General features: G+C 55.8%; 1 protein-coding gene across 1 annotated transcript; it reads right to left on the bottom strand.

Moving 5' to 3' along the window:
- Nucleotides 1-6553: 6553 nt before the first annotated feature.
- Nucleotides 6554-17891, bottom strand: LOC106731764 (natural killer cells antigen CD94-like). Its single transcript, XM_025183006.2, has 6 exons — nucleotides 17158-17891; nucleotides 16334-16432; nucleotides 14901-14999; nucleotides 11992-12143; nucleotides 8492-8634; nucleotides 6554-7247 (listed from the first exon to the last, which is right to left on the bottom strand). The coding sequence occupies exons 1-6, from the start codon at nucleotides 17570-17572 to the stop codon at nucleotides 7127-7129; spliced, it is 1029 nt and encodes a 342-aa protein (XP_025038791.2). The 5' UTR covers nucleotides 17573-17891; the 3' UTR covers nucleotides 6554-7126.
- Between the last annotated feature and the right edge of the window lie 8600 nt (nucleotides 17892-26491).

The raw sequence follows: 26491 nt of genomic DNA on the forward strand, positions 1-26491 counted from the left end.
TTGCTGTGTGGACGCTCCCTGTGGCGAACCCGGGGCGCGCTGCGGGGGGGGGGGGGGGAGTGAGGCGTGGCTGGGTGGGCCGCCGTGCCCCCAGCAGCCCGGGCTCCAGCTCCAGCGGCTCCGGAGCCCCCCTCGCTCTGCCTTTCGCTGCGGGGGCCGGATCCGCCCATGCCCGAGCCTCCTCTCTGGGGTGCGGAGGACAGCGCTCGCCCCGAGCGGGGGGGCCGGGAGCGTGGCTGGGGGCCCCGGGGCTCTCGCGCCGCAGCCCAGCCCCCCTTTGCTCCTGGGGCCTCTGCCGAGCTAGCCATGGGCTGGCCCGTGGCCCGGCGCTTTCTGCCTGTTGCCCCGGGCCGGGTGGGGTCCAGTCGCCCTGCTCGGGACTGTCCCTGCCTGAGCCTCGGTCGCTGCCACCGGGCCGTTCTCCAGCACTTTGTCTGGGCTCCCCCCCTCCCCACCCGTCTCTCTGCCAGACCCTGGGCTCCATTTCCCTGGGCTCGGGGGGGCCGCTGCTCCCCACCTCGCCCCTCCATCCGGCTGCTCCTCTCCTGTTCCCAGGCACCCTCAGCCGCCCTTCGCAGGAGGAGCGCTTCAGCCCCCCCCAGCCGTGTAGCTGCTCTCCCTGGGGCTCCCGTCCATTTGCTGGCCTCTTTCCGGTGCTCAGAGACCTGGGGCCGAGCAGACAACCCCCCCCCCCCGGCCTGCATCAGGAGGAGGTCCAGGCTGGCTCCCCACAGCCCCCGTCCCCTTCGGGTTTCTGTCTTCCCGTGGAAGGGGACGGCGCCCACCCAGCTGCTGTACGGGCCGGGCCGGGCCGAACTGGGCTTCTCCTGCTCTAAAAGCACAGCCCCCGCCTCCCACCCCTGCGCTGTAGGAGAATCCGCCCCAGCCAGGCGCGGTATGGGGCTCAGGACACTGCTGTGCCGTTCTGAGTCTGTCCACTAGAGGGCAGTAAACACAACTACACAGACACCCGCTCGCGCTCTAGTTAGGTCCTTACAGACCATGTAGATCATGGGTTCCCAAACTGGGGGGGGCGTGCCCTCCTGGTGAGGCGTGAAGAAATTCCAGGGGGTGACCCAGCCGCCCCCCCACATCAAGTTTTGCTGCCCTGTTTAGTTCCTTTTTTTTTTTTTTGCTCAAGTTTTACTGCTATTTGGGGGAATGGGGGCTTTTCAAAAATCAAAAAGGGGGGTGTGATGCCAAAAAGTTTGGGAACCGCTGATCTAGAGAGATCTGCCCAGAGGTGGCTATGAGGCCCACCTCTCTGTAGGGAAATGAACCGCAAGGACAAGCTCCAGGATTCGCACTCGCACCGGGGGCAGAGGATTTGCGGCAGCTCTCTGAGCAGCACGGGGGCTACATAGGCCTAGATATTCAAGAGCAGGCAGCCCTGTTTGGAGCATTGTTCAGTTGAAGGCAGTTGGAAATAGCCCAAGACCAGTCCCCAGCCCCATAGACTCATGGGTATTAAGGGGCCCTCATGGTGACCCAGCTCGGCCTCCTCTGTAATACAGGGAAGCCCTCACAATCATTTCTGCATGATGCCTGGAACCGCTGACCAAGCTGGTATGTTCACCCACCCCGTCCCTGGCTCAGCTGTTCCGGTGGTTAATGACCCTGGGAAAACATGGCGACTTATTTCTAGGCTGAATTGTTCTGCCTTCAGATTCTGCCTTTGTCTGCCAGCCTGAAGAAACACTTCCCCCGTGGGTACATGTTCCCTCTAAGCTTTTCCAGCCATGTGTGGATTTTTTCCATCTGTGTGCGGAATAATTTTGTATGTGCACCAAAGCATGTGCAGATGCGCACCACCAGTAGAAACACAAACTGAGTGGTGGGCGCACTGATAATCAGCTGGGCAGCATTCAAATTTCTCCTGAGGGGCCGCACCATCACACAGCTTACAGAGAAGCCTGGCCAAGCCCTCTCGGAACCTACCCTTGGATAAACTAAAGCGGAGGAGTTTCCTTAGCCTCTCACTATAAGACAGGTGGTCCCCGACTCAGCTCCTTTTCCTGGCTCTTTTCTGAACCTTCTCCAGTGTTTCGACACTTTTTGTGACGTGCAGACGCCCAACCTCAGCACAACAGGCATAAACCTAGAGTAGCAATGACTACCTGCCATGCCTCATCTCCCTGCCTGCTCCGCCTCAAGCAATACAAGTCTCTCCATCCCCAGCCTACACATGCTCCATTATCCCTCTGGGCTGTGTCTACACTGGCCACTTATTCTGGAAAATCAGCCACTTTTCCGGAATAACTTGCCAGCTGTCTACACTGGCCCCTTGAATTTCCGGAAAAGCACTGACGATCTACTGTAAGAAATCAGCCACTTTTCTGGAAATACTATGCTGCTCCCGTTTGGGCAAAAGTCCTTTTTCTGGAAAACTGTTCCAGAAAAGGGCCAGTGTAGACAGCACAGTAGTGTTTTCCGCAAAAAAGCCCCGATCGCGAAAATGACGATCGGGGCTTTTTTGCGGAAAAGCGCGTCTACATTGGCCACGGACACTTTTCCGGAAAAAGTGCTTTTCTGGAAAAGCATCCTGCCAATGTAGATGCGCTTTTTCCAGAAATACTTACAACGGAAAACTGTTCCGTTTTAAGCATTTCCGGAAAAGGGTGCCAGTGTAGACATAGCCTTGTAGTTTAGCAGGGATAGCTCAGTGGTTTGAGCATTGGCCTGCTAAACGCAGGGTTGTAAGTTCAATCCTTGCAGAGGCCGTTTGGGGCAAAAATTCAGCAGGGATGGTACTTGGTCCTGCTGAGAAGGCAGGGGACTGGACTTGATGACCTTTCAAGGTCCCTTCCAGTTCTAGGAGATATTTAATATTTATCTCCCGCCCCTGAGTGGCTCTGCCCAGATCTCCTCCTCTGGACACACGCAGGATTTATTGCTCCTGAAAAAACGGCCCTTCCCAGCCCCACCTGGGGGTCTCAGCCCTGTTTTCCTAAGGGAAAACAAGCCGCGCCTCTTTAACAAAGAGATTCAAATGGAAACACTGGAGACAAATGGTTACGTAGAAAATAAAAGCAGCAGGTGCGTTCTAAACCTCTCGGCGTGTTTCACTAGAGCTCACGCAAAGCCGAATGTCTCTGCCCCTCCCCTCCGAGGTCCTGCCCGTTGTCAGCAGGCTGGCAGGCTCGTCCTGGCACAATGGGGCAAGTAAATGAGGCAAAGTCGGCACCGTCACACAACCGGAAGCCCCTGCCTCGGTTCTTATCAACAGCAGGATCTGGGAAACCAACATTCAGTCTGTGTCTGTGCTACCTGCCTCCCCCTGTGGCTTACATAAGAATGGCCAGACTGAGTCAGACCAAAGGGCCATCTAGCCTAGATGCCTCAGAGGGAGGGAACCATCAAGTGATCCCTCTTCTGTCATCCATTTCCAGCCCCTGACAAGCAGGCTAGGGACACCATTTCTACTCATTTTGGCTAAGTAGTATTGATGGACCTACCCTCCATGAATTTATCTAGTTCTTTCTTGAACCCTGTTAAAGTCCTGGTCTTCACAACATCCTCTGGCAAGGAGTTCCACAGGTTGACTGTGCGCTGAGTGAAGAAAAACTCCCTTTTGTTTATTTTAAACCTGCTACCTATTCATTTCATTTGGTGACCCCTAGTTTTTGTGTTATGGGAACAAGTAAATAACTTTCCCTTATTCACGTTCTCCATACCTGTCATGATTTTATAGACCTCTATTCTATCCCTCCTTAGTCTCCTCTTTTCTAAGCTGAAAAGCCCCTGTCTTTTTAATTTCTCTTGATATGGCACCTGTTCCAAACCCCAAATCATTTTTGTTGCCCTTTTCTGAAGCTTTTCCAATGTCAAGAGATCTTTTTTGAGATGAGATGACCACATCTGTAGCTCTACACTACGTGATAAGTTTGAATTAAGATACACAACTCCAATTCTGTTAATTGCGTACCTGAAGTCGAAGTATCTTAACTCGACTTTTAATGCTGTCCACACTGCAGGAAGTCAAAGGGAACAGTCTCCCTGCGACTTCCTTTACTTCTTGTGGAAGCACGACTACCAGCATCGATGGGAGCGCCTCTCTCAGTTCGAATTAGCGTGTCTTCCCTAGACCCGCTAATTCGAACCCTGGAAGATCGACAATGGCAGCTTTGATCTTCTCTGTAGTGTAGATGGACCCTTAGAGATAAACAGGTTTATTAGGGCACAAGCTTTCATGGGCAAAACCCACTTCATCAGATGAACTGGTGTGGAAAGACAGAGGAAGGGGTATATATATAAAAGTACAGCAAAAGAAAGAAGTTAGGGTATGTGTACACTACAGCGCTAATTCGAACTAACTTAATTTGAATTAGTTAATTCGAACTAAGCTAATTCGAACTAACTTAATTTGAATTAGTTAATTCGAACTAAGCTAATTCGAACTAGTGCATCTAGACTAAAAAATTAGTTCGAATTAGCGTTTTGGTAATTCGAACTAGCATGTCCACACTGAGTGGACCCTGAACTGAGGTTAAGGATGGCCGGAAGCAGTGCCGGCAGGGCATCAGATTAGGACTTAAGAGTGTGGAGCTGCTGCCTCAGGCTAGCCGAGGGCTGTGCTTAAAGGGACACGACCCCCATCCCGGACAGACAGTTCTCAGGGGTTCCCCGCATGCAAAGCAGTCCTGGCTTGGAGTGCCCTGAGTGCCCACACTCGGCACATCACAGCACTCGGCCATCAGCCCGGCTGCACTTGCCGCAGGCTGCCATCCGGGGCGGTGTGTGATCAAGTGGGGGGCTGGAGGAGAGCTTCCACCCCGAGAAGCCCGCAGAGCCACCCCAGTACTCCCCCATCGGGGGCTCATACCCCATTCCTCCCTCACCTCCTTCCACTTACCCCTCCCTAGCCCCCCTTCCTGATGTACAAAATAAAGGACACGTGTGTTCAAAAATAGAAACTCTCTTTATTTAACAAAACTCAGGGAGACTGGGAAAAGGAGGTGGGAGAGGGGAGGGCAACTAAAATGATCAGGGGTTTGGAACAGGTCCCATATGAAGAGAGGCTAAAGAGACTGGGACTTTTCAGCTCAGAAAAGAGGAGACTGAGGGGGGATATGATAGAGGTCTATAAAAGCATGAGTGGTGTGGAGAGGGTGCATCAAGAAAAGTTATTCATTAGTTTCCATAATAGAAGGACTAGAGGACACCAAAGGAAAGGAATGGGTAGCAGGCTTCAAACTAATAACAGAAAGTTCTACTTCACAAAGCAAGTAGTCAACCTGTGGAACTCCTTGCTGCAGGAGGCTGTGAAGGCTAGAACTAGAACAGAGTTTAAAGAGAAGTGAGATAAAGTCATGGAGGTTGGGTCCATGGAGTGCTATTAGCCAGGGGGTAGAAATGGTGTCCCTGGCCTCTGTTTGTGGAAGGCTGGAGATGGATGGCACGAGACAAATGGCTTGGTCATTGTCTTCAGTCCATCCCCTCCAGGGTCCCTAGTGTTGGCCGCTGTTGACAGATAGGCTACTGGGCTAGATGGACCTTTGGTCTGACCCAGTACAGCCATTCTAAGCTCAGGGCTCAGGGGTCTCAGTGGACCACCTTGATTTTCATGCACACTTGCTCCTGGGTGGCCAGGCTGGCAGCTATCCTGCCCTAGACGGCCACTTTCCTGTGCCTAGTGCGGAGGTCGTAGATGAGGTCCACGATCTCCGCACTAGACCAGGCGGGCGCCCACCTCTTGTGGACCCGGGCAGGCTCCCGGGAGCCGCCAGCCTGGTCCCGGGAAGAGGCGGAGGGCTGGGTGGCAGCGGGTGGCTGGCTCGAGCCGTGCCAGGTGCAGGGTCTGCTGGCTGGGTGCTGGCAGGCTTGCACCTGGCACGGGCACCGTAGCCAGCCCGTGCCACTTTAAGGGCTCCAGGGCCGGGAGGGGGGCAAACGAGTTTCCCTGGTGGTGCCCAGAGTGGCCACCAGGGCAAGCTGGGGAGGGCTAGCCTCCCACTAGTTCGAATTAAGTGGCTACACACCCCTTAATTCGAACTAGCTAATTCGAACTAGGCGTTAGTCCTTGTGGAATGAGGTTTACCTAGTTCGAATTAAGCGCTCCGCTAGTTCGAATTAAGTTCGAACTAGCGGAGCGCTAGTGTAGCGCCTATCAAAGTTAATTCGAACTAACGTCTGTTAGTTCGAATTAACTTTGTAGTGTAGACATACCCTTACTTATCGGCTACGTCTACACTGGCCCCTTCTTTGGAAGGGGCATGCTAATTTCCAACTTCAGAATAGGGAAATCCGCGGGGGATTTAAATATCCCCTGCGGGATTTAAATAAACATGTCCGCCGCTTTTTTTCCGGCTTGGGGAAAAGCCGGAAAAAAGCGTCTAGAGTGGCGCGATCCTCCGGAATAAAGCCCTTTTCCGGAGGATCTCTTATTCCTACTTTCAGGTAGGAATAAGAGATCCTCCGGAAAAGAGCTTTATTCCGGAGGATCGCGCCAGTCTAGATGCTTTTTTCCGGCTTTTCCCCAAGCCGGAAAAAAAGTGGCGGACATGTTTATTTAAATCCCGCGGGGGATATTTAAATCCCCCGCGGATTTCCCTATTCTGAAGTTGGAAATTAGCATGCCTTTTCCGAAGAAGAGGCCAGTGTAGACGTAGCCTTCAAGTGTTGAGGCTAATTAAGTCAAGGGGTGTGTGGCACATTCACAGCAGCTGATGGGAAGATGTGAATATCAAGAGAGGGGAAGTTGTCTCTGTAGTGTATTAACCAATTCAAATCTTTATTCAGGTCTACTTGGATTGGAATGAATTTGCAAATGAATTGCAGGTCAGCTGTTTTCCTTCTGGGGCACCTGGCTCTCCCCTTGCAGTGTGCAGGCAGCCTAGGCCACAGCCCAAGGATCGTAAATCCTAGCGAGTTTCTCGAATCTGAAACACCCGTGTTGCTTGTGAATCTGGCTCCGAGTGGAAGGAAGCTGGAAATCAGAGCAGGAAAAGGGTCGAAGGAAAGGAACAGAGGGAAACGCGTAAACCCAATCCCACTCCCCGCACATACTTTAAGGTTAAGAAACTTTTTATTAATTGTATTTACAAATAATTGTGTGTTTCCATGGAATAAAGGGGCCGTCGGTGCAGGGAATCTCATTCAGAACACAATTCCGTTGGAAGTCCCCTTATCACTTGGTCTTCTTGCAGAGGCAGCGGTATTTTATAGTGCAATCCATAATATAGGACTTGCCTTGTATAAAAAACACGCAGATGTCTGCTCTGGCGATGACTTTGGGTCTCACGGAAGACCTGGAAAAGAAACATTCCCTGAGAAAAACGGGCACCTTCTTCATCATTCAAATTGGTCTCATTTCAACTTCCAGCCTGTGAGTTTCTTCTGCCTTTGTCTGCTAGACTGACACATGGACAGCGCCCAGAGCACATTCCCTAACCGGGAAGATGCTTCTTTGGTTTCATGCCCCTTTTCTTTCAGTTTCCGGTGGGACGTCCCTAGCTCTGTTCTAGGGCTTGTATTAACGTCTGTTCGCCAGCTTTGGGTTTTATGAGCATTTCCATTCTTTGTTCCAGCGTGGGCCGAGCAGAATGCCGTACCAACTCTCAGGTTTGTTCCGTGGATATTGGATCCCACTTTTAACACCCGTGTCAACCCTTTCGACTCTAGTGATTAGCCAGAAAGGTGGGGTCTAGTGGGTTGTTCTAGCTGGGAGGAGAAACAGGTGATAGAGTCATAGAATCATAGAACACTAGACTAGGAAGGTCATCAAGTCCAGTCCCTTGCCTTGATGGCAGGACCAAGCACCATCCGGATCAATGTTTCTCAACTTTTTTTTTATGAAGTACCCCCAGTTAAAAAAAATTATAAGTACTCCCAGAACCTAAAGTTTTCAGACACACACACAAAATGTCTACTATTGCAATACATTTGTTTAAACAACTTAATTGTAGCCAGGCGGGTGATGAAATTTTCGGGAGTAAAAAGTACAAAATTAATAAAGCGCTGTCAAACTTGAAACAGAAATTCAGTTATCTCCACATGTCAGTTGTGTTGCTCCACATGTCAGTTGTGTTGCTCCACATGTCAGTTGTGTCCCCTCCCAGACTTCTCTCAAGGGGCCTGCGGCCGCCATTGGCTGCTAGCGTCTACCTGGTGATGATTCCCCGCCATGCTGGCTCACAAGCACGTGCCAGTGAGTGCAGATGTGCAAATCTCAGCCCAGTCACCACCCACCCGTGTGAGGCAAGGACGTAGCAGGGGTGCAGCCCCGGCCCCCTGCCTTCCTGGAGCCCAGGTAGCCCACGCCAGGGTTTTCTACCCCCTGAGGGGGCTGCAGCTCCAGCCCCACACTAGTCCAATGTTCCTTTCTTTTCCCTGTGGTCACGGTCTCTGGGATTAGCCAGGAGGGGACAGCACTGGGTGTAAAGTGGTGCCGATCCACCACATGTCGCTGCACACACTGCATTGACCGGTGGCTGTTGTCTGTCCCTCTTGAGGCCTTGGTGAATTCTGCATCACTCAGGAAGGGGACACTTACAGCTCCAGTGTGAACGGGGTCCCATCCAGCCAGACCCACTTCGCGAGGTCCACTTTGTAGATCAGGCCAATCCAGTAGTTGTAGTACTGGCGATATCTGAACTGGATATTGTAAAGTTTACTCGTGTGCCACTTGAGGAACACCTGCACGGGGATAAGCACATGCACCGTCAAACCCTGCTTCCTCCTGACTGTGAACCTCCGTTCAGGTTGGGGGCTAACAGTTCCCTGTGTAGAGAGGAAAGCACCAGGAACCCCCAGACTCATGGTTCAGTGTGAAATAAGGGAGGAAGACATTGGTTCCTAGGTTTGTTTGGGAATGTATCGGGTGCCAGCAGATTTGCTAGAGCAAGGCAGTGGAGACTCGACGGGATGGACCGGAGCAATCCGGAAGTTGGGTGTGGCATGCACGGGGTGTGCTTAACAGCCGTCAGGAGCTACGGGGACAATGGAGCTGGGAGTGGAGGAGTTCAGCTCCAGGTGTCTCAGGACCAGCGTTGAACACGCTCCCGAGGGTCTGCCATGGAGGAGGGGACCGTCACCCCCCCACCGTTTAATACCAAGGTGGGAATCATAGAATCATAGGACTGGAAGGGACCTCGAGAGGTCATCGAGTCCAGCCCCCCGCCCTCAAAGCAGGACCAAGCTCCATCTACACCATCCCTGACAGATGTCTATCTAACCTGTTCTCAAATATCTCCAGAGCGGGAGATTCCACCACCTCCCTTGGCAATTTATTCCAATATTTGACCACCCTGACAGTTAGGAATTTTTTCCTAATGTCCAATCTAAACTTCCCTTGCTGCAGTTTAAGCCCATTACTCCTTGTCCTGTCCTCAGAAACCAAGAGGAACAAATTTTCTCCTTCCTCCTTGTGACACCCTTTTAGATATTTGAAAACCGCTATCATGTCCCCCCTTAATCTTCTTTTTTTTTCTTTTTTTCTAGACCTTTAATCATTCTTGTCGCTCTTCTCTGTACCCTTTCCAATTTCTCCACATCTTTCTTGAAATGTGGTGCCCAGAACTGGACACAATACTCCAGCTGAGGCCTAACTAGTGCAGAGTAGAGCGGCAGAATGCCTTCACGAGTTTTGCTTACAACACACCTGTTGATACAACCTAGAATCATATTTGCTTTTTTTGCAACAGCATCACACTGTTGACTCATATTCAACTTGTGGTCCACTATGACCCCTAGATCCCTTTCCGCCATGCTCCTTCCTAGACAGTCGCTTCCCATCTTGTATGTATGGAACTGATTGTTCCTTCCTAAGTGGAGCACTTTGCATTTCTCTTTATTAAACCTCATCCTGTTTACCTCTGACCATTTCTCTAACTTGCTAAGGTCATTTTGAATTATGTCCCTATCCTCCAAAGAAGTTGCATCTCCACCCAGTTTGGTATCATCTGCAAACTTAATAAGCGTACTCTCTATCCCAATATCTACATCATTGATGAAGATATTGAACAGTACGGGTCCCAAAACAGACCCTTGCGGAACTCCACTTGTTATCCCTTTCCAGCAGGATTTAGCACCGTTAACAACAACTCTCTGACTACGGTTATCCAGCCAATTATGCACCCACCTTATCGTGGCCCTATCTAAGTTATATTTGGAATAAAGGCTAGAAAGGGAGCTGCAAAGCCCTGTCCACATCCGAGCCAAGAGGAAGTTACGCCTTTAACCAGGGCGCAAATAGGGGCAAAGCAAATGGCCTTTAAGCACCAGTGTTGGACTCGATGACTCTTGAGGTCTCTTCCTGCCCCAGGATTCTATTAGAAGTATAGACACGAGAATGGCTATTCTGGGTCACCATGAGAACATCAGCACGGTCACACTGGCTCAGACCAAAGGTCCCTCTAGCCCAGCGTCCTGTCTGCCGACAGTGCCCAATGCCAGGTGCCCCAACGGGATGGAACGGAACATGGAACCCTTGATGGACCCAACCTCTACAGCCAGTCCATAGCACAGCCAAATGTATCCCGGCTGCTAGATGGCACCTTCTCTTCTGTGCTCCACACCTGGGATGCTAACGGTCCCCCAGCCTGCTGATTAACTCTTTCCCTCCCAGACCTGGGGCGCTCAGGACTTTCTAAGCCCGTTTGTCTAGTTCTGGACCCAGATGACCAGTGTGTCTCCTCATGAAAGGACTTGGCAGTGATGGGGCCCTAGAAGAGCGGCTCTCAACCTTTCCAAAACACTGTATCCCTTCCAGGAGGCTGACGGCTTGTGTACCCCCAAGTTTCACCTCACTTAAACACAGCTTGCTTACGAAATCAGACAGCAGCATGCGAAAGAGTCCCAGTAGTGAGCCGCTGGGCAAATTGCTGACTTTCTCGGCTTTACCATCAAATTCTAAACTACTGGATTGAAACAGGACGACTGTAGTTACATGTCAGTGTACAGAGCAGTATGCACAAGGCGTTGTCTGTTGGAAATGTGAGTTTGCACTGACTTTGCGAGTCCTCTTTATGTAGCAAAACCAGACAAATAACCAGAGCCCTGTGCAGATACAAAATTTGTATTCACGTCCATATCCACAAAAATGAGCTGTGCATATACTCAGTGACACTTGCAGATGCAGATACCTGTGGATATCCGCAGGTTTGTAGAGTTCTACAAGTAGCCGGATGAGTTGTTGTTCCCCCTGAAAGACCTTAAGGCACCCCCCATGGGTATATGTATCCCTGGTTGAGAACCACGGGGCATTCAGCTTCTCTAGTCCAGAATTCTTTGGTCCAGAAACATCCATGGCCTGGAATGATTTTAGTTATCTGGATGTCCACTTTTTATGGGCATGGCCAAGTTTCCCCTGGCCCCATAAAATTTGTTTACAGTAACCGGACCTGGCTCTCAGTGTTCTGTGCTGTTATTTAGCTCTAATTAACCCCTAAATGCCCTCTAACAGCCCTGTAAGCAGAGGAAGTGTTAGTAAGGCTGCTAGACAATATTAGAATCATAGAGCTGGAAGAGACCTCAGGAGACCATCTATCCAGCCCCCTGCCCAAGGCAGGACCAATCCCAACTCAATCAACCCAGCCAGGGCTTTGTCAAGCCAGGACTTAAAACACCTCTAGGGATGGAGATTCCACCCCCTCCCTAGGGAACCCATTCCAGTGCTTCACCACCCTCCTAGTGATGTAGTTTTTCCTAATATCCAACCTGGACCTTTCCCACCGCAACTTGAGACCATCGCTCCTTGTTCTGCCATCTGTCACTACTGAGAACAGCCTCTCTCCAGCCTCTTTGGAACCTCCCTTCAGGGAGTTGAAGGCTGCTCTCAAATCCCCCCTCCCTCTTCTCTTCTGAAGATCCGGAAAATTCTTTGGTTCGGCACCGGTCAGGTCCCGAGGGCGCCAGACTAGAGAGGTTCAACCTATAATTCCCTCCCACTAGGGGGAACCCACCAATCCTTCAGCCTATTGATATTATCCATTGGGTCAAATATTAGTGTCGGGGGGGGGGGGGGGAGAGAGAGAATAGAAACCATGTTTTTACCAGTTCTCCCTGAGTGTCCATCTTAACGAGTTGGGCGCCCTGCTTCTTACAGTACTCAATGCACTCTGTCCACATTGCAAGCTCTTTGGAGAAAAGGTAGCAGGCATCGCCACGCTGCACCCAGTCGTCCAGACACGTGGCGCATGTGCTGTCTTGGAAGACAAAACATAGCGGGTGAGTTTCCTTTCTGCGGGGCTCGGATGCATCTTTTGTGGCCAGGCCCCAGCAGAACCCACCTGAAGCTGGCCGGCATCACGTTATTGGCTTTTCATGTGAACGTGCAGATCACTGTTGCGCTCACTGGGGTGTGTGTGCCCCCAAATTCTGAGCCACGTGAGGTCTCTCGTCAAAGCTCAAGCCGCACTCATTCTGTTTCTGCTACTCGTCTACTTGTATGGGTTTTGTATGGGCTCTCTGCTTGTATTTACATGTTCTCTGGGGGGGAGCACTAGGCCTCGACCACCTATGGTGGGGAACGGCGATTCTGTGAATAGTTCTGCTGCATGGATGCTGCATGGACGTCACGGGCCCTGCACCTCCCCTCCACAGCCAGACGCGACTCTCAGCCGGAAAGTAGAACAGAGGATTTGTGGGTTCCCAGGGACATAGCATAGCCCAGACTTGTTGTTACAGGAACCAGGAGCCGTCAGAACCATCCATCTTCGGGACGGGGGGCCCACAGCCCCCACTCTGGACCCCCGCCTGGCTCCCCAAGCCAGCCAGGCTCCCTTCTCCCCCAAGCCAGCCGAAATTAACTCATGCTCACAGGCACTGGTCACAGCCCCCCAGACTCCGCCTCCTGCTTTGTTCAGATTCCTGGGCAAAGTGTCACCAGACTGAATCCTCCACCTAGCTCAGGTGTCAGGCCAGCCTGGGCCTTTGCCTACATGCCTCTCCTCGGGAGTTCTCCCCCAGAGATCCCATCCCCGCTGGGCATCGCACACACACACGCACACACACATACACACGAGTCACTACAGAGCAGCACAGGGCAGTAAGAATCACACACAGCACAACAGAGTGAACAGTGAGTGCACACCGCGACCACAAAAGTGAACTCAGCCCCCCACGACGTCACAATGGACAATGGCTCTTAAGTGTGGCCAATAAACACCTGGGCTACGTCTAGACTGGCAAGATTTAGCGCCCATACTGTAAACGCAAGAGTTTTTGCATTAGAGTATTTGAGTAAGAGAGCGTCAAGACTGGCACGTGCCTTTGTGCAAAAGATTTGCTTTTGCGCAAAAGCATCCGTGCCAGTGTAGACGCTCTCGTGTGCAAGAAATTGATGTTACCTGTCTACACTGGCCTCTTGCGCAAGAACACTTGTACAAGAGGACTTATCCCTGAGCGGGAGTGTCAGAATATTTGCGCAAGAAGTACTGATTTCATACAGTAGAACGTCAGTGTTCTTGCGCAAATACTCGCGGCCAGTGTAGACACAGCCCTGGGGGAGTCTGCTGGAAACCCGCAGACGAGGAGGCCCTGTGGTCGCTTGCCTAATGGACCCGGGCAGGTTAGTGGTCTTGCAATGATCTCCATTTTGGGAGGAGAACAAAGGATTTCCCGCCGCACGGACAAAATTATAAAAGGATCCTGCGGGTTCCTCCATTTTTATTTTTGCTCCTGCCCTCTGCTCCAGAAGCACCATTGGTAAGGATAGAGAGCCGGGAAGGATTTGCTGATCCATCCTGACATAGGAGGTACACCCCAGACTTTTAACCCAGTGGTTTGTTACATCTCTGCTACGAGCCTACATCAAGAGCTTGGTGGCTGATGTGTGGAATGCGCTTTCTTTAGCAATCTCTTCTCAGCCTTTTCTTTCTTTTTATTAACAAACCTCTACATTTTAGATGCTCGAGGATTCTCTTTCAGGTAAGAGCTGAGGTATAAATTGACCTGGGACTGCGGCTGGGCCTTTAATAAGAACATAAGAATGGCCAGTAGTCTGTCTGCTGACAGTGGCCAGTGCCAGGTGCCCTAGGGGGTGGACCAAAGACAATGATCAAGCGATTTGTCTCCTGCCATCCCTCTCCAGCCTCTAACAAACAGAGGCCAAGGACACCATTTTATCACCTGGCTAATAGCCCTTTATGAACCTAACCTCCATGAAATTATCTAGCACTTTTTTAAACTCTGTTATAGTCCTAGCCTTCACAGCCTCCTCTGGCAAGGAGTTCCACAGGTTGACTATGCGCTGTATAAAGAACTTTCTTTTATTAGTTTTAAACCTGCTACCCATTCATTTCAATTGGTGTCCTCTAGTTCTTATATTATGGGAACAAGTAAATAACTTTTCTTTATTCACCCTCTCCACACCACTCATGATTTTATAGACCTCTATCATATCCCCCCTCAGTCTCCTCATTTCTAAACTGAAAATACCCAGTCTCTTTAGCCTCTCCTCATACGGGACCCGTTCCAAACCCCTAGCTATTTTAGTTGCTCTTTTCTGAACCTTTTCTAATGCCAGTATACCTTTTTTGAAGCGAGGAGACCACATCTGTACACAGTATTCAAGATGTGGGCGTACCATAGTTTTATACAGGGGCTCAGGAGGACCTGTTTGGAGTTGGTGAGATGGTTTTCATAACCTCTCACCTGTGCAAAGAGCGGGGCTGTCTGTGGCACAGGTAAAGCTGGAGTGCCTAAGGGGATTTGCTTGTGCAACTTCTTACTGGCCAGAGCGGCAGCTGGAGTACTCTGTCTGTTTTGGTGCCTTATAGAGGAAAACCCCAGTCGTGGGCTCTAGGTAGCCCTGGATCTAAGCAATTCATCCCGATTTGACCCGCTCAGCCCAGACCACCTGTCATATTACAGCCGGTTACACGCTGGGATAAATCTTACCCCATGACACTTGCTCCCCATCTTTGTGAAAAGAGCAGCCCCTTAATTAACTCCTCCCTCACCTTTGCCTCCTGCCTGCTGCTTCACTGAATCCTTGAGTTTCTGGGTCTCTCTTTGGAGCGTTGCCATCTTTCTGTTGGCTGTTGCTGAAATATGCAAATCTGAAAGGCACAAAGACAAACGGCCCATGTGAAACTAGCGGTGCAGCAAGGGGGGATGGGCCATGCAAGTACCGTTTTCTCCTTTCCACTTTGAGAGTGAAGCAGCGCCTCTAACTATTTCACATCCTTCGGGTGCTTGCAAGTGCCGGCAGGTGTGCGTCTCAAAACCGTCTTAGCCATCCATCAGCCAGTGGAAGGGCAGCGAAGAGCAAGGGATAATAATAATAATATATAGAGATATAGCATCTCACAGAGGTGGAAGGGACCTTGCAAGGTCATTGACTCCAGTCCCCTACCCTCATAGCAGGACCAAGTACCATCCTTAATAGATTTGCCCTAGATGGCTCCCTCAAGGATTAAACTCACAACCTTGGGTTTAGCAGGCCAATGCTCAAACCACTGAGCTATTCCTGCTCTGCAGAAGAAAAGGGGAATGGATCTTGATGGAACTGGAAAAGTCGTTACAGGGAGCTGGTCGTGCCTCGCCCTTCCCATATGGATGTCCCTCACTCACGCACAACAGGAAGCAGCCCGATTTACAGCAGCATTTCCAAAAAGGGTTCTCAGGCAGTCTGAGAATCTGTGCAGGAAAGGGGACTGGGGGGTCATGGGAGAAGTGGGTGATCTGGGATGCACCTCAGCCTCCTACAGTGGCCAGTGGAGTTCCCTAGATAAAAACAATAGAATCCCAGGGCTGGCAGAGACCTCAGGAGTCAACAAGTCCAACTCCTGACCAGAGCAGGACCAAGCCCGACTCAATCATCCCAGCCAGGGCTTGGTCAAACTGGGACTTGAAAACCTCTAGGGATGGAGATTCCACCCCCTCCCTAGGGAACCCAGCCCAGGGCTTCCCCACCCTCCTAGAGAAATAGTTTTTCCTAATATCCAGCCTAAACCTTCCCCACTGCAACTTGAGACCATCGCTCCTTGTTCTGTTATCTGCCCCCACTCAGAACAGCCTCTCTCCAGCCTCCTGGCAACCTCCTTCAGGGAGGTGAAGGCTGCATCAAACCCCCCTCACTCTTCTCTTCTGCAGACTAAACAAACCCAACTCCCTCAGCCTCTCCTCATAGGTCATGTGCTCCAGCCCCGAAATCATTTTTGTTGCCCTCCACTGGCCCCTCTCCAATGTGTCCACATCCTTTCTGTAGTGGGGGGTCCAGGACTCCAGCTATTGGACGCGATACTCCAGATACAAAGGCCGGATTACTGCTCCACAGATACACAAGGGAACCCCCTTTCCACAGGGGCCAAGGGGCAGTTATGAGCCAGCAAGGGGGTCCCTGTGCCACACCATGCGCCTGGTGAAAGCAGGCTCTCTGGCAGATACTCACACTCGGCAATCAAGACGAACAGTATGCTGAGCAAAAGCAGGCAGCAGAACCCCAGCAGCAACGTCACCAGCCGCCAGTGATGAGGCCGAAAAGGAATCTCTAATGGAAGGGGAGAAAAGGAAGGGGAAGAGACGAGTCAAGCCCCTCTCCTGAGACTCTGGGTCTAATTCTCAGGAACCCAAAAGCAGACCTAGCCAGCCAGGACTGAAAACGCCCCTTCAAAGCCACACCAGGCTGGCGAGGTGCTTCCTAGGCACTCATATCTCCACCCGTGGACCTCAGGGCCAGTGTAGCACCTACAACTCCAGCCAGGGTTCTCCCGGGCTAAGGGCCCCAACACCGCAGCAGGCTGTCCCTTGCTCTCGCCAATACCATACAGCGTGAGGGATGGGCTGCGCCAGGCTGACGTCCTTCTCCATCTGGGAGGAGTAAGGGCCAGGCCGGGAGCAGGGAAGTTGCATTCCAATGGCCCTGGAAACTATTCCAGGGTTTTTTTCAACATGGCTTGGGCCAACCCAGGAGACCGCCTCCTTTGTTTATCCTACGGTGTGGCCTGGGAGGCCTCCTTCCCACACAGAAAAGGCCAGTAGTTCTCCCGTCACTGTAGTTAATCCAGACATTAGCTAGGTCGACAGAAGAATTCTTCCATCAGCCTCGTGCTGTCTACACTGGGGGCTAGGCCGGCTTCCCTACGCCGCTCAGAGGTGTGGCTTTTCCACTTTCCTGAGTGACGTAGTCAGGCTGACTTAATTTTCCAGTGTAGCCCAGGCGTCAGTCCCCATGGGAGTTGTGTTGTGATGTCCCATTGCTCTTCACATGCTTACTGCCAAAGGGGAAGACTGGCTTCTTGGGGGCTTCTTGGCTGGTCTCTCCCTTCTTGGAGACCTCTGGGCTGGCCTCTCCCTTCTTTAGGGCCTCTTGCTCGGCTTCTTCTTTTTTGAGGGACTCTGGGCTGGTCTTTCCCTTCTTGGGGGGCTCCTGCTTGGCTTCTCCCTTCTTGGCGGGCTCCTGGCTGGACTCTCCCTTCTTGGGGGCCTCCTGCTTGGCTTCTTCCTTCTTGAGGGACTCTGGGCTGGTCTTTCCCTTCTTGGGGGGCTCCTGGCTGAGTTCTCCACTCTTTGGGGACTCTTGGCTGGCCTCTCCTTTCTCCGGCCCAGCTTTCCTCGGTGGGACAGCCTCTGGGCTAGCTGCCCCCTCAGACGCTGGAGCAGGTTTGATTTTTGCCTGTTTTGACAGCATTTGCTCCCCGCTCGGCCTTTTAAGTGGCAGGAGCTGAGCTGAGAGTGGTCCGGTGCAGGGGCTCCTCAGAGAGAGACAGGGTCAGTGAGGGTGGGTGGGTTGGGAACCGAGGGAGCTCAGGCTGTGATCCGCTTAGGGGCCACACGAGGTCTCCTCATCCCCCCCCACCCACCCACCGGTACCCCTCACTCTGAAACAACTGGTGTGGACCCTGCCCCCTCAGGTGTCCCCTGTGACCTCGTCCTCCGTTCACTAGGCCATGCTGCCCCCACACCCCGCAGCATCCCACATGGCTCTGAGTATCGGGGCCTGGCTGGGCCAAAGAGGGGGGGGGGAGGAAGCTGTCCTTGGTTTCCATGGAGACGGAGCTGGCCGGTGCTCTCGCAGGCTTTCCAGCCAGGAGCCCAGAGGCAGGGCACCCGGCTCCCCTCACCCCCCACAGCCAGCTGGGGCTCAGCTCAGCACCCGCGTCTCCCTTACCGGGGCTGGGCGGCCCTCCTGGGCCTGGCCTGCCACACCCATGGCAGTGGGCCCGGCTGGACCTGTTACAATGTTTGCCCCTAGGGAAGGTCCTTGCAGTGGACACTGCTGGACACTCCAGGAGCTCGGCACACTGGGAGCTGGACACGCCGGGAGCTGGACACGCTGGGAGCTGAACACACCAGGAGCTCGGCACACCGGGAGCTGGACACGTCGGGAGCTGGACACGTCAGGAGCTGGACCGCTGGGAGCTGGACACGTCGGGAGCTGGACCGCCGGGAGCTGGACCGCCGGGAGCTGGATACACTGGGAGCTCGGCACACCGGGAACTGGACACGCCGGGAGCTGGACATGCCGGGAGCTGGACATGCCGGGAGCTGGACACGCCGGGAGCTGGACACACCAGGAGCTCGGCACACTGGGAGCTGGACCACTGGGAGCTGGACACACTGGGAGCTCGGCACACCGGGAGCTGGACCACCAGGAGCTGGACATGCCAGGAGCTGGACACACCAGGAGCTCGGCACACCGGGAGCTGGACCACCAGGAGCTGGACATGCCAGGAGCTGGACCGTCGGGAGCTGGACATGCCGGGAGCTGGACGTGCCAGGAGCTGGACACGCCGGGAGCTGGACACACCAGGAGCTTGGCACGCTGGGAGCTGGATACACCTGAAGCTGGACACACCGGGAGCTGGGTATCCTTGGAGCTGGATACGCTGGGAGCTGGACACACCGGGAGCTGAACATACCTGGAGTTGGATGCATCTTGAGCTGGATACACCAGGAACTGGACACACCTGGGATTGGACACACTGATAGCTGGACACACCTGGAGTTGGACACATTTGGAATTGCACACACCAGGAGCTGGACACACCTGGAGCTGGACACACCTGGGATGTGTCTAGACTGGCATGATTTTCCGGAAATGCTTTTAACAGAAAAGATTTCCGTTAAAAGCATTTTCAGAACAGAGCATCTAGATTGTCACGGACGCTTTTCTGCAAAAGCACTTTTTGCGGAAAAGTGTCCGTGCCAATCTAGACGCGCTTTTCCGCAAAAAAGCCCCAATCGCCATTTTCGCGATCTGGGCTTTTTTGCGGAAAACAAAAGGGACTTTTGCCCGAACGGGAGCAGCATAGTATTTCTGCAAGAAGCACTGATTTCTTACAGTAGGAAGTCAGTGCTTTTGCGGAAATTCAAGTGGCCAGTGTAGGCAGCTGGCACGTTTTTCCGGAAAAGCGACTGATTTTCCGGAAAAACTGGCCAGTCTAGACACAGCCCTGGAGTTTGACATACCAGTAGCTGGACATACTTGGAGCTGCTTGGGGCCCTGCAGTGCAGAAACTCAGGGCCTGATTCTGGGGAAACCAGGACTTAGGCTGTGGCAGCCTCTGGTTAGTTTCCTGAGGACTGAAAGCTCTGGGTCTACTTGAAATCTTTGGGCTGGGGACAGAGGTATCTGGGTGAGATGTAACGGCCTGTGAAAGGTGCCAGGTCAGTCCAGATAATCGGTGGGCCCCCTTCTGGCCTTCATCTGCAGGAAAGGAGGAAAAGGCACCACAACGAGACGCAGTATTGAGTGTCAAGCTCACCAGTGCCGCGTGCAGCGGTGAAATCCCTCCCTGCTCCGACTCACCAATCCCCTCTATGCACGTCCCAGGATCACGCTGCACTGGGAGCTCATGCTGAGCTGTGATCCCCTACATCCTTTAACGACTCTCCGCCTTCCAGGATCCTCAGAGAGAAGCCAGGACATTGGGGGATGGGTCCCCTTGCCGTAGGCCTGGCCTGCGTTCCTTGTAGCTGGGCGCATAACTGTATTAATTAATTTTCATGTGTTTAGAGAATCCTGAACAGCTGGGTTGTGTCTACATTGGCACCCTTTTCCGGAAAAGGGATGCTAATGAGACACTTCGGAATTGCAAATGCCGTGGGGGTTTTAAATATCCCCCGCGGCATTTACATGAACATGGCTGCCGCTTTTTTTCCGGCTCGGGGCTTTGCCGGAGAAAAGCGCCAGTCTAGACGGGATCTTTCGGAAAATAAACCCTTTCCGGAAGATCCCTTATTTCTCTCAAAATCAGGAATAAGGGATCTTCTGGAAAAGGCTTTATTTTCCGCAAGATCCCATCTAGACTGACGCTTTTCTCCGGCAAAGCCCCGAGCTGGAAAAAAAGCGGCAGCCATGTTCATGCAAATGCCGCGGGGGATATTTAAAACCCCCACGGCATTTGCAATTCCGAAGTGTCTCATTAGCATCCCTTTTCCGGAAAAGGGTGCCAATGTAGACACAACCCAAGTGTGATTCTTTTCGAGTATGCTAGTGTAAATACATTGCCAAGATATGTGAAACTGGTGTGCGTGTCCTGCATTATTTTGACAAATAAGATACACAGAATTTGGAAGAATTTTTAAATTTTTGGCACAGAATTCCCCCCGGAGCTATAATCAACGATTTAAAGATTACGCTCCCCAAATCCAAGTAGCTTAGACATTCTCTTCCCCCAGAGTTCAAACGAATGGAATGAATTCACAGACATCGCCCCTTCATGCCGGGGATGAAGAGGGGGGAGATACAATTATCAACATCTTTGCTCTTTGGGGTTTGACAGCCGTCCCTTTGGTTTCAATGGGCATTCTCGGTGAGCAGGTCCGCACACCTTCTGTAGGAAGGCAGCATTTTGCATACATGAACGCTTCTTTCCTGTCTGAAGGTTTACACTGCTACTCAGACATTGGTGCCGGTTTGCTTTGCGCCTGCTTTAACAGCTTTTTCAGTGGCAGGAGCTGAACCAAGAACGACCCTGCTCAGGGGCGCCTGAGAGTGAGACAGGAACAGTGGGGGAGGTTGGGGAACTGAGGCAGAACAGGCTGCCTGTGACCCTGAGGGGCCTCATGCGGTTTCCTCATCCCCCAAAAGTCCATCAGGTATCCCTCCCCCTGAAACAGCTGGTGTGGACCCTGTGCCCCTCAGATCCCCCTTGTAACCACAGTCTCCCCTCGCCAGGCCGTGCTGTCCCCCTCTTCCTCCCAACACCCCACATGGCTCTGAGGATGGGGCCTGGCCAGGCCGGGCAGGGGTGGAAGTGGCCCTTGGTTCCCATGGAGACGGAGCTGCCCGGAGCTCTCCCAGGCTGTCCCAGCCAGGAGCCCAGAGGCAGGGAACCCGGCTCCTCCCGACCCTGCCTCCCCTCAGCCCCACACCCGGCTGGAGCGCTCCTGCCCCTGCAGGGCTCCGCACAGCGCCTGAGTCCCCTTCACGAGGCTGCCAGCTGGGGCTGCCCTCCTGGGCCTGGCCTGCCGCAGCCCATTGCAGGGGGGAGGCAACGTTTGCTCCTGGGGGCTCAGAATGCCCCCCCCGGATGCTCCTGGAGCAACGAAGCAGAGACCCAGCCTCTGTGCTCCCTCATCCCGGGGAAACTGAGCCAGGCCAGGGTAGCCCGGGGAGCAGCAGCCTCAGGTGCAATCCTGGTTGGCAAGAGTGGCCCCAGGCTGGACCTGGCTGGCTGAGGAAAGACCTCACAGCTTCTGTGGTCCTCGGTGGGGGCCCCCCACCCTGCCCCACACCGTGCCTGGCTGGCTGGGGAAGGACCCCATGGCTCCATGCACACGCCTTGGTCCTCCGTGGGGATCCCCGAGCCTTGGGTGCTGAACTCAAGGCACCTAGGCATGGGCTGCCATAACCCAGGGCAGCTAGCGCATCTCCCCGACAGCCACGGGGCACCGCCGGGCTACGAGCCCGCCACCGGGGCTGCCTGCAAGTGGCACTGGGTGTGTCCCTGCCAGGGATGGGGGGCTGCGGCCATGGAGGTGGGAACCCCACTTTGCCACCCCCTCTCCCGCCCTCGGGGCGTTACTCGGGGGGAAATGGAGAATTTCCCCTGACTCAGAATTGGTGCCGCCCCCCCATTGGCACCCGGGGGCCAGGCCAGCACGGCGGGCGCCAGGGCCTGAGGCCGGCTGGGGGGCGAGGGAGCCGCCCTGAGCAAAGACGGCCATCATCGCCCACTGCCGTCAGGGAGGATGAAGCCGTCCACAGACAAAATGGCCGCCCCTGCGCGGGTCAGGGGGCTGCAGTGGGCTGAGGGACCGTGAAGAGCGGCCGAGAGAGACACTGGGACAGGTGCATGGGGAGAGTGGGGGGGCAGGGGGATGTGTGGGATGAGGGGGCGGGAGGGAGGTGGGGGCAGGGGGATGTGTGGGATGAGGGAGCGGGAGGGAGGCGGGGGCAGGGGGATGTGTGGGATGAGGGGGCGGGAGGGAGGTGGGGGCAGGGGGATGTGTGGGATGAGGGGGCGGGAGGGAGGTGGGGGCAGAGGGATGTGTGGGATGAGGGGGCGGGAGGGAGGCGGGGGCAGGGGGATGTGTGGGATGAGGGGGCGGGAGGGAGGTGGGGGCAGGGGGATGTGTGGGATGAGGGGGCGGGAGGGAGGTGGGGGCAGAGGGATGTGTGGGATGAGGGGGCGGGAGGGAGGCGGGGGCAGGGGGATGTGTGGGATGAGGGAGCGGGAGGGAGGCGGGGGCAGGGGGATGTGTGGGATGAGGGGGCGGGAGGGAGGTGGGGGCAGGGGGATGTGTGGGATGAGGGGGCGGGAGGGAGGTGGGGGCAGAGGGATGTGTGGGATGAGGGGGCGGGAGGGAGGCGGGGCAGGGGGATGTGTGGGATGAGGGGGCGGGAGGGAGTGGGGGCAGGGGGATGTGTGGGATGAGGGGGCGGGAGGGAGGCGGGGCAGGGGGATGTGTGGGATGAGGGGGCAGGAGGGAGTGGGGGCAGGGGGATGTGTGGGATGAGGGGGCGGGAGGGAGGCGGGGCAGGGGGATGTGTGGGATGAGGGGGCAGGAGGGAGGTGGGGGCAGGGGGATGTGTGGGATGAGGGGGCAGGAGGGAGGTGGGGGCAGGGGGATGTGTGGGATGAGGGGGCAGGAGGGAGGTGGGGGCAGGGGGATGTGTGGGATGAGGGGGCGGGAGGGAGGCGGGGGGATGTGTGGGATGAGGGGGCGGGAGGGAGGCGGGGGGATGTGTGGGATGAGGGGGCAGGAGGGAGGCGGGGGCAGGGGGATGTGTGGGTTGAGGGGGCGGGAGGGAGGGGGGCAGGGGGATGTGTGGGTTGAGGGGCGGGAGGGAGGCGGGGCAGGGGGATGTGTGGGATGAGGGGGCAGGAGGGAGGTGGGGGCAGGGGGATGTGTGGGATGAGGGGGCGGGAGGGAGTGGGGGCAGGGGGATGTGTGGGATGAGGGGGCAGGAGGGAGGCGGGGGCAGGGGGATGTGTGGGATGAGGGGGCGGGAGGGAGGCGGGGGCAGGGGGATGTGTGGGATGAGGGAGCGGGAGGGAGGCGGGGGCAGGGGGATGTGTGGGATGAGGGGGCAGGAGGGAGGCGGGGGCAGGGGGATGTGTGGGTTGAGGGGGCGGGAGGGAGTGGGGGCAGGGGGATGTGTGGGATGAGGGGGCGGGAGGGAGGCGGGGGCAGGGGGATGTGTGGGATGAGGGGGCAGGAGGGAGTGGGGGCAGGGGGATGTGTGGGATGAGGGGGCGGGAGGGAGGCGGGGGCAGGGGGATGTGTGGGATGAGGGGGCAGGAGGGAGTGGGGGCAGGGGGATGTGTGGTATGAGGGGGCGGGAGGGAGTGGGGGCAGGGGGATGTGTGGGATGAGGGGGCAGGAGGGAGTGGGGGCAGGGGGATGTGTGGGATGAGGGGGCGGGAGGGAGTGGGGGCAGGGGGATGTGTGGGATGAGGGGGCAGGAGGGAGTGGGGGCAGGGGGATGTGTGGGATGAGGGGGCGGGAGGGAGTGGGGGCTGGGGGATGTGTGGGATGAGGGGGCGGGAGGGAGGCGGGGGCAGGGGGATGTGTGGGATGAGGGGGCAGGAGGGAGTGGGGGCAGGGGGATGTGTGGGATGAGGGGGCGGGAGGGAGGCGGGGGCAGGGGGATGTGTGGGATGAGGGGGCAGGAGGGAGTGGGGGCAGGGGGATGTGTGGGATGAGGGGGCAGGAGGGAGTGGGGGCAGGGGGATGTGTGGGTTGAGGGGGCGGGAGGGAGGCGGGGGCTGGGGGATGTGTGGGATGAGGGGGCAGGAGGGAGTGGGGGCAGGGGGATGTGTGGGATGAGGGGGCGGGAGGGAGGCGGGGGCTGGGGGATGTGTGGGATGAGGGGGCAGGAGGGAGTGGGGGCAGGGGGATGTGTGGGATGAGGGGCGGGAGGGAGGCGGGGCAGGGGGATGTGTGGGATGAGGGGGGGGAGGGAGGCGGGGGTAGGGGGATGTGTGGGTTGAGGGGGGGGAGGGAGGTGGGGGCAGGGGGATGTGTGGGATGAGGGGGCGGGAGGGAGGCGGGGGTAGGGGGATGTGTGGGTTGAGGGGGGGGAGGGAGGCGGGGGCAGGGGGATGTGTGGGATGAGGGGGCGGGAGGGAGTGGGGGCAGAGGGATGTGTGGGATGAGAGGGTGGGAGGGAGGGGGGGATGTTTGGGATGAGAGGGTGGGAGGGAGGCGGGGACAGGGAGATGTGTGGGATGAGGGGGCGGGAGAGAGGTGGGGGCTGGGGGATGTGTGGGATGAGGGGGCAGGAGGGAGGCGGGGGCAGGGGGATGTGTGGGATGAGAGGGTGGGAGGGAGGGGGGATGTGTGGGATGAGAGGGTGGGAGGGAGGGGGGATGTGTGGGTTGAGGGGGTGGGAGGGAGTGGGGGCAGGGGGATGTGTGGGATGAGGGGGCGGGAGGGAGGCGGGGGCAGGGGGATGTGTGGGATGAGAGGGTGGGAGGGAGGGGGGATGTGTGGGATGAGAGGGTGGGAGGGAGGGGGGATGTGTGGGTTGAGGGGGCGGGAGGGAGTGGGGGCAGGGGGATGTGTGGGATGAGGGGGCGGGAGGGAGGCGGGGGCAGGGGGATGTGTGGGATGAGGGGGCAGGAGGGAGTGGGGGCAGGGGGATGTGTGGGATGAGGGGGCGGGAGGGAGTGGGGGCAGGGGGATGTGTGGGATGAGGGGGCGGGAGGGAGGCGGGGCAGGGGGATGTGTGGGATGAGGGGGCGGGAGGGAGTGGGGGCAGGGGGATGTGTGGGATGAGGGGGCGGGAGGGAGGCGGGGCAGGGGGATGTGTGGGATGAGGGGGCAGGAGGGAGTGGGGGCAGGGGGATGTGTGGGTTGGGGGGGGAGGGAGGCGGGGGCAGGGGGATGTGTGGGATGAGGGAGCGGGAGGGAGTGGGGGCAGGGGGATGTGTGGGTTGGGGGGGGAGGGAGGCGGGGGCAGGGGGATGTGTGGGATGAGGGGGCAGGAGGGAGTGGGGGCAGGGGGATGTGTGGGTTGAGGGGGGGGAGGGAGGCGGGGGCAGGGGGATGTGTGGGATGAGGGGGCGGGAGGAAGACGGGGGACGGGGGATGTTGGGCAGGCTGCTGCAGCTCCTCAGAGCCAGCCCCCGTCCGTATCAGGCACAGCCCAGGTGCACCGGGTGCAGCCCCATAGCTGCTCAGGCTGGGGAGGAGCAGCCCATTCAGGGAGGTAGTGGGGCACGCCAGCCTGCCCCTGCTTAGGACCAAGTTGGGATGGGAGATGGAGGGGTCAGATGGCAGCTCCCCCAGCTGGGGGTGGTTGTGGGGCAGGGCCAGGCCGGGTAATTCTCACGGACGGGTCGTGGGTCATGGGATTTGGGTATCTGCAGCAGCAGCTGCTGCACCGGTGCCAGACGCTGGATCTCACAAATGTCAGGGCGGGGCACAGGGCAGAGCTGTGCAGGGGCCTTAGGGCTGAGGACACGCACCAGCCCCTGCCCCTGCCTCCTGGGGCGGAGAGTGGACTCGGGGGCAGCAGGAGGCCTGGGAGGGGGACAGTGTGAGAGTGGTGGGATGAGGGGAAGCCATTGGGCAGGGGGGCATAGAATAGATTCGTAGATTGTGATCGGGGTGGGGAACCGCTTTTAATTCAGTGACTGCTGACCTGCAGAAAAATCAGGTGTGGGCTGAGAAGCAAAAAAAAAAAAAACCACCAAGGCGGGCTCCCCAGTGCTGACGGGGGAGCCCTGGGCCTCAGGGGCTGGATCCAGCCAAGTCGGACCTTAGGTTCCCCCCCATCTAGAGCCTGTAGAGCACAGGCCCCAGGAAAGAATTCACCAGGACCCTGGAGAATCACTCTCACGATGAAAAATGCACAATTCATCTCTAGTGTGAACTTTCTTCCGCTTCCTCCCATTGGATCATGTGAGTCTGTTAGCTTGGTACTGGAGCCAATTTACCTTCTCCCTGTGGAGGTTCATAGAAACTGTGAGAAAGTCACCTCTGAACCTCCTCATAGTGAAGCTAAATAGATCCAGATCTTGAAGTGCTGGAGTGTAACTAGACTACAGGGTTTTTTTTTTGGAAAAATGGCCATTTTTCTGAAAAAACTTCACTTACGCCCACACTGTTATTGCTTTCTTGTGAAAGAAAATCGAAAGAACGCAGGGGTTTT

The sequence above is a fragment of the Pelodiscus sinensis genome, chromosome 1 (assembly GCF_049634645.1).
Source record: "Pelodiscus sinensis isolate JC-2024 chromosome 1, ASM4963464v1, whole genome shotgun sequence".
NCBI classification, from domain to species: domain Eukaryota; kingdom Metazoa; phylum Chordata; order Testudines; family Trionychidae; genus Pelodiscus; species Pelodiscus sinensis.

Bases quoted from the DNA above. Each gene is read 5' to 3' on its own strand.
- LOC106731764 (XM_025183006.2), bottom strand. From the start codon at position 17,572: ATGCTGTCAAAACAGGCAAAAATCAAACCTGCTCCAGCGTCTGAGGGG. The intron at 15,000-16,333 runs GTGAGTATCTGC...TGTGCCTTTCAG, and splicing joins GTTCGTCTTGATTGCCGAGT to ATTTGCATATTTCAGCAACA. The intron at 12,144-14,900 runs GTGAGGGAGGAG...TTGTCTTCCAAG, and splicing joins GCAGCAGGCAGGAGGCAAAG to ACAGCACATGCGCCACGTGT.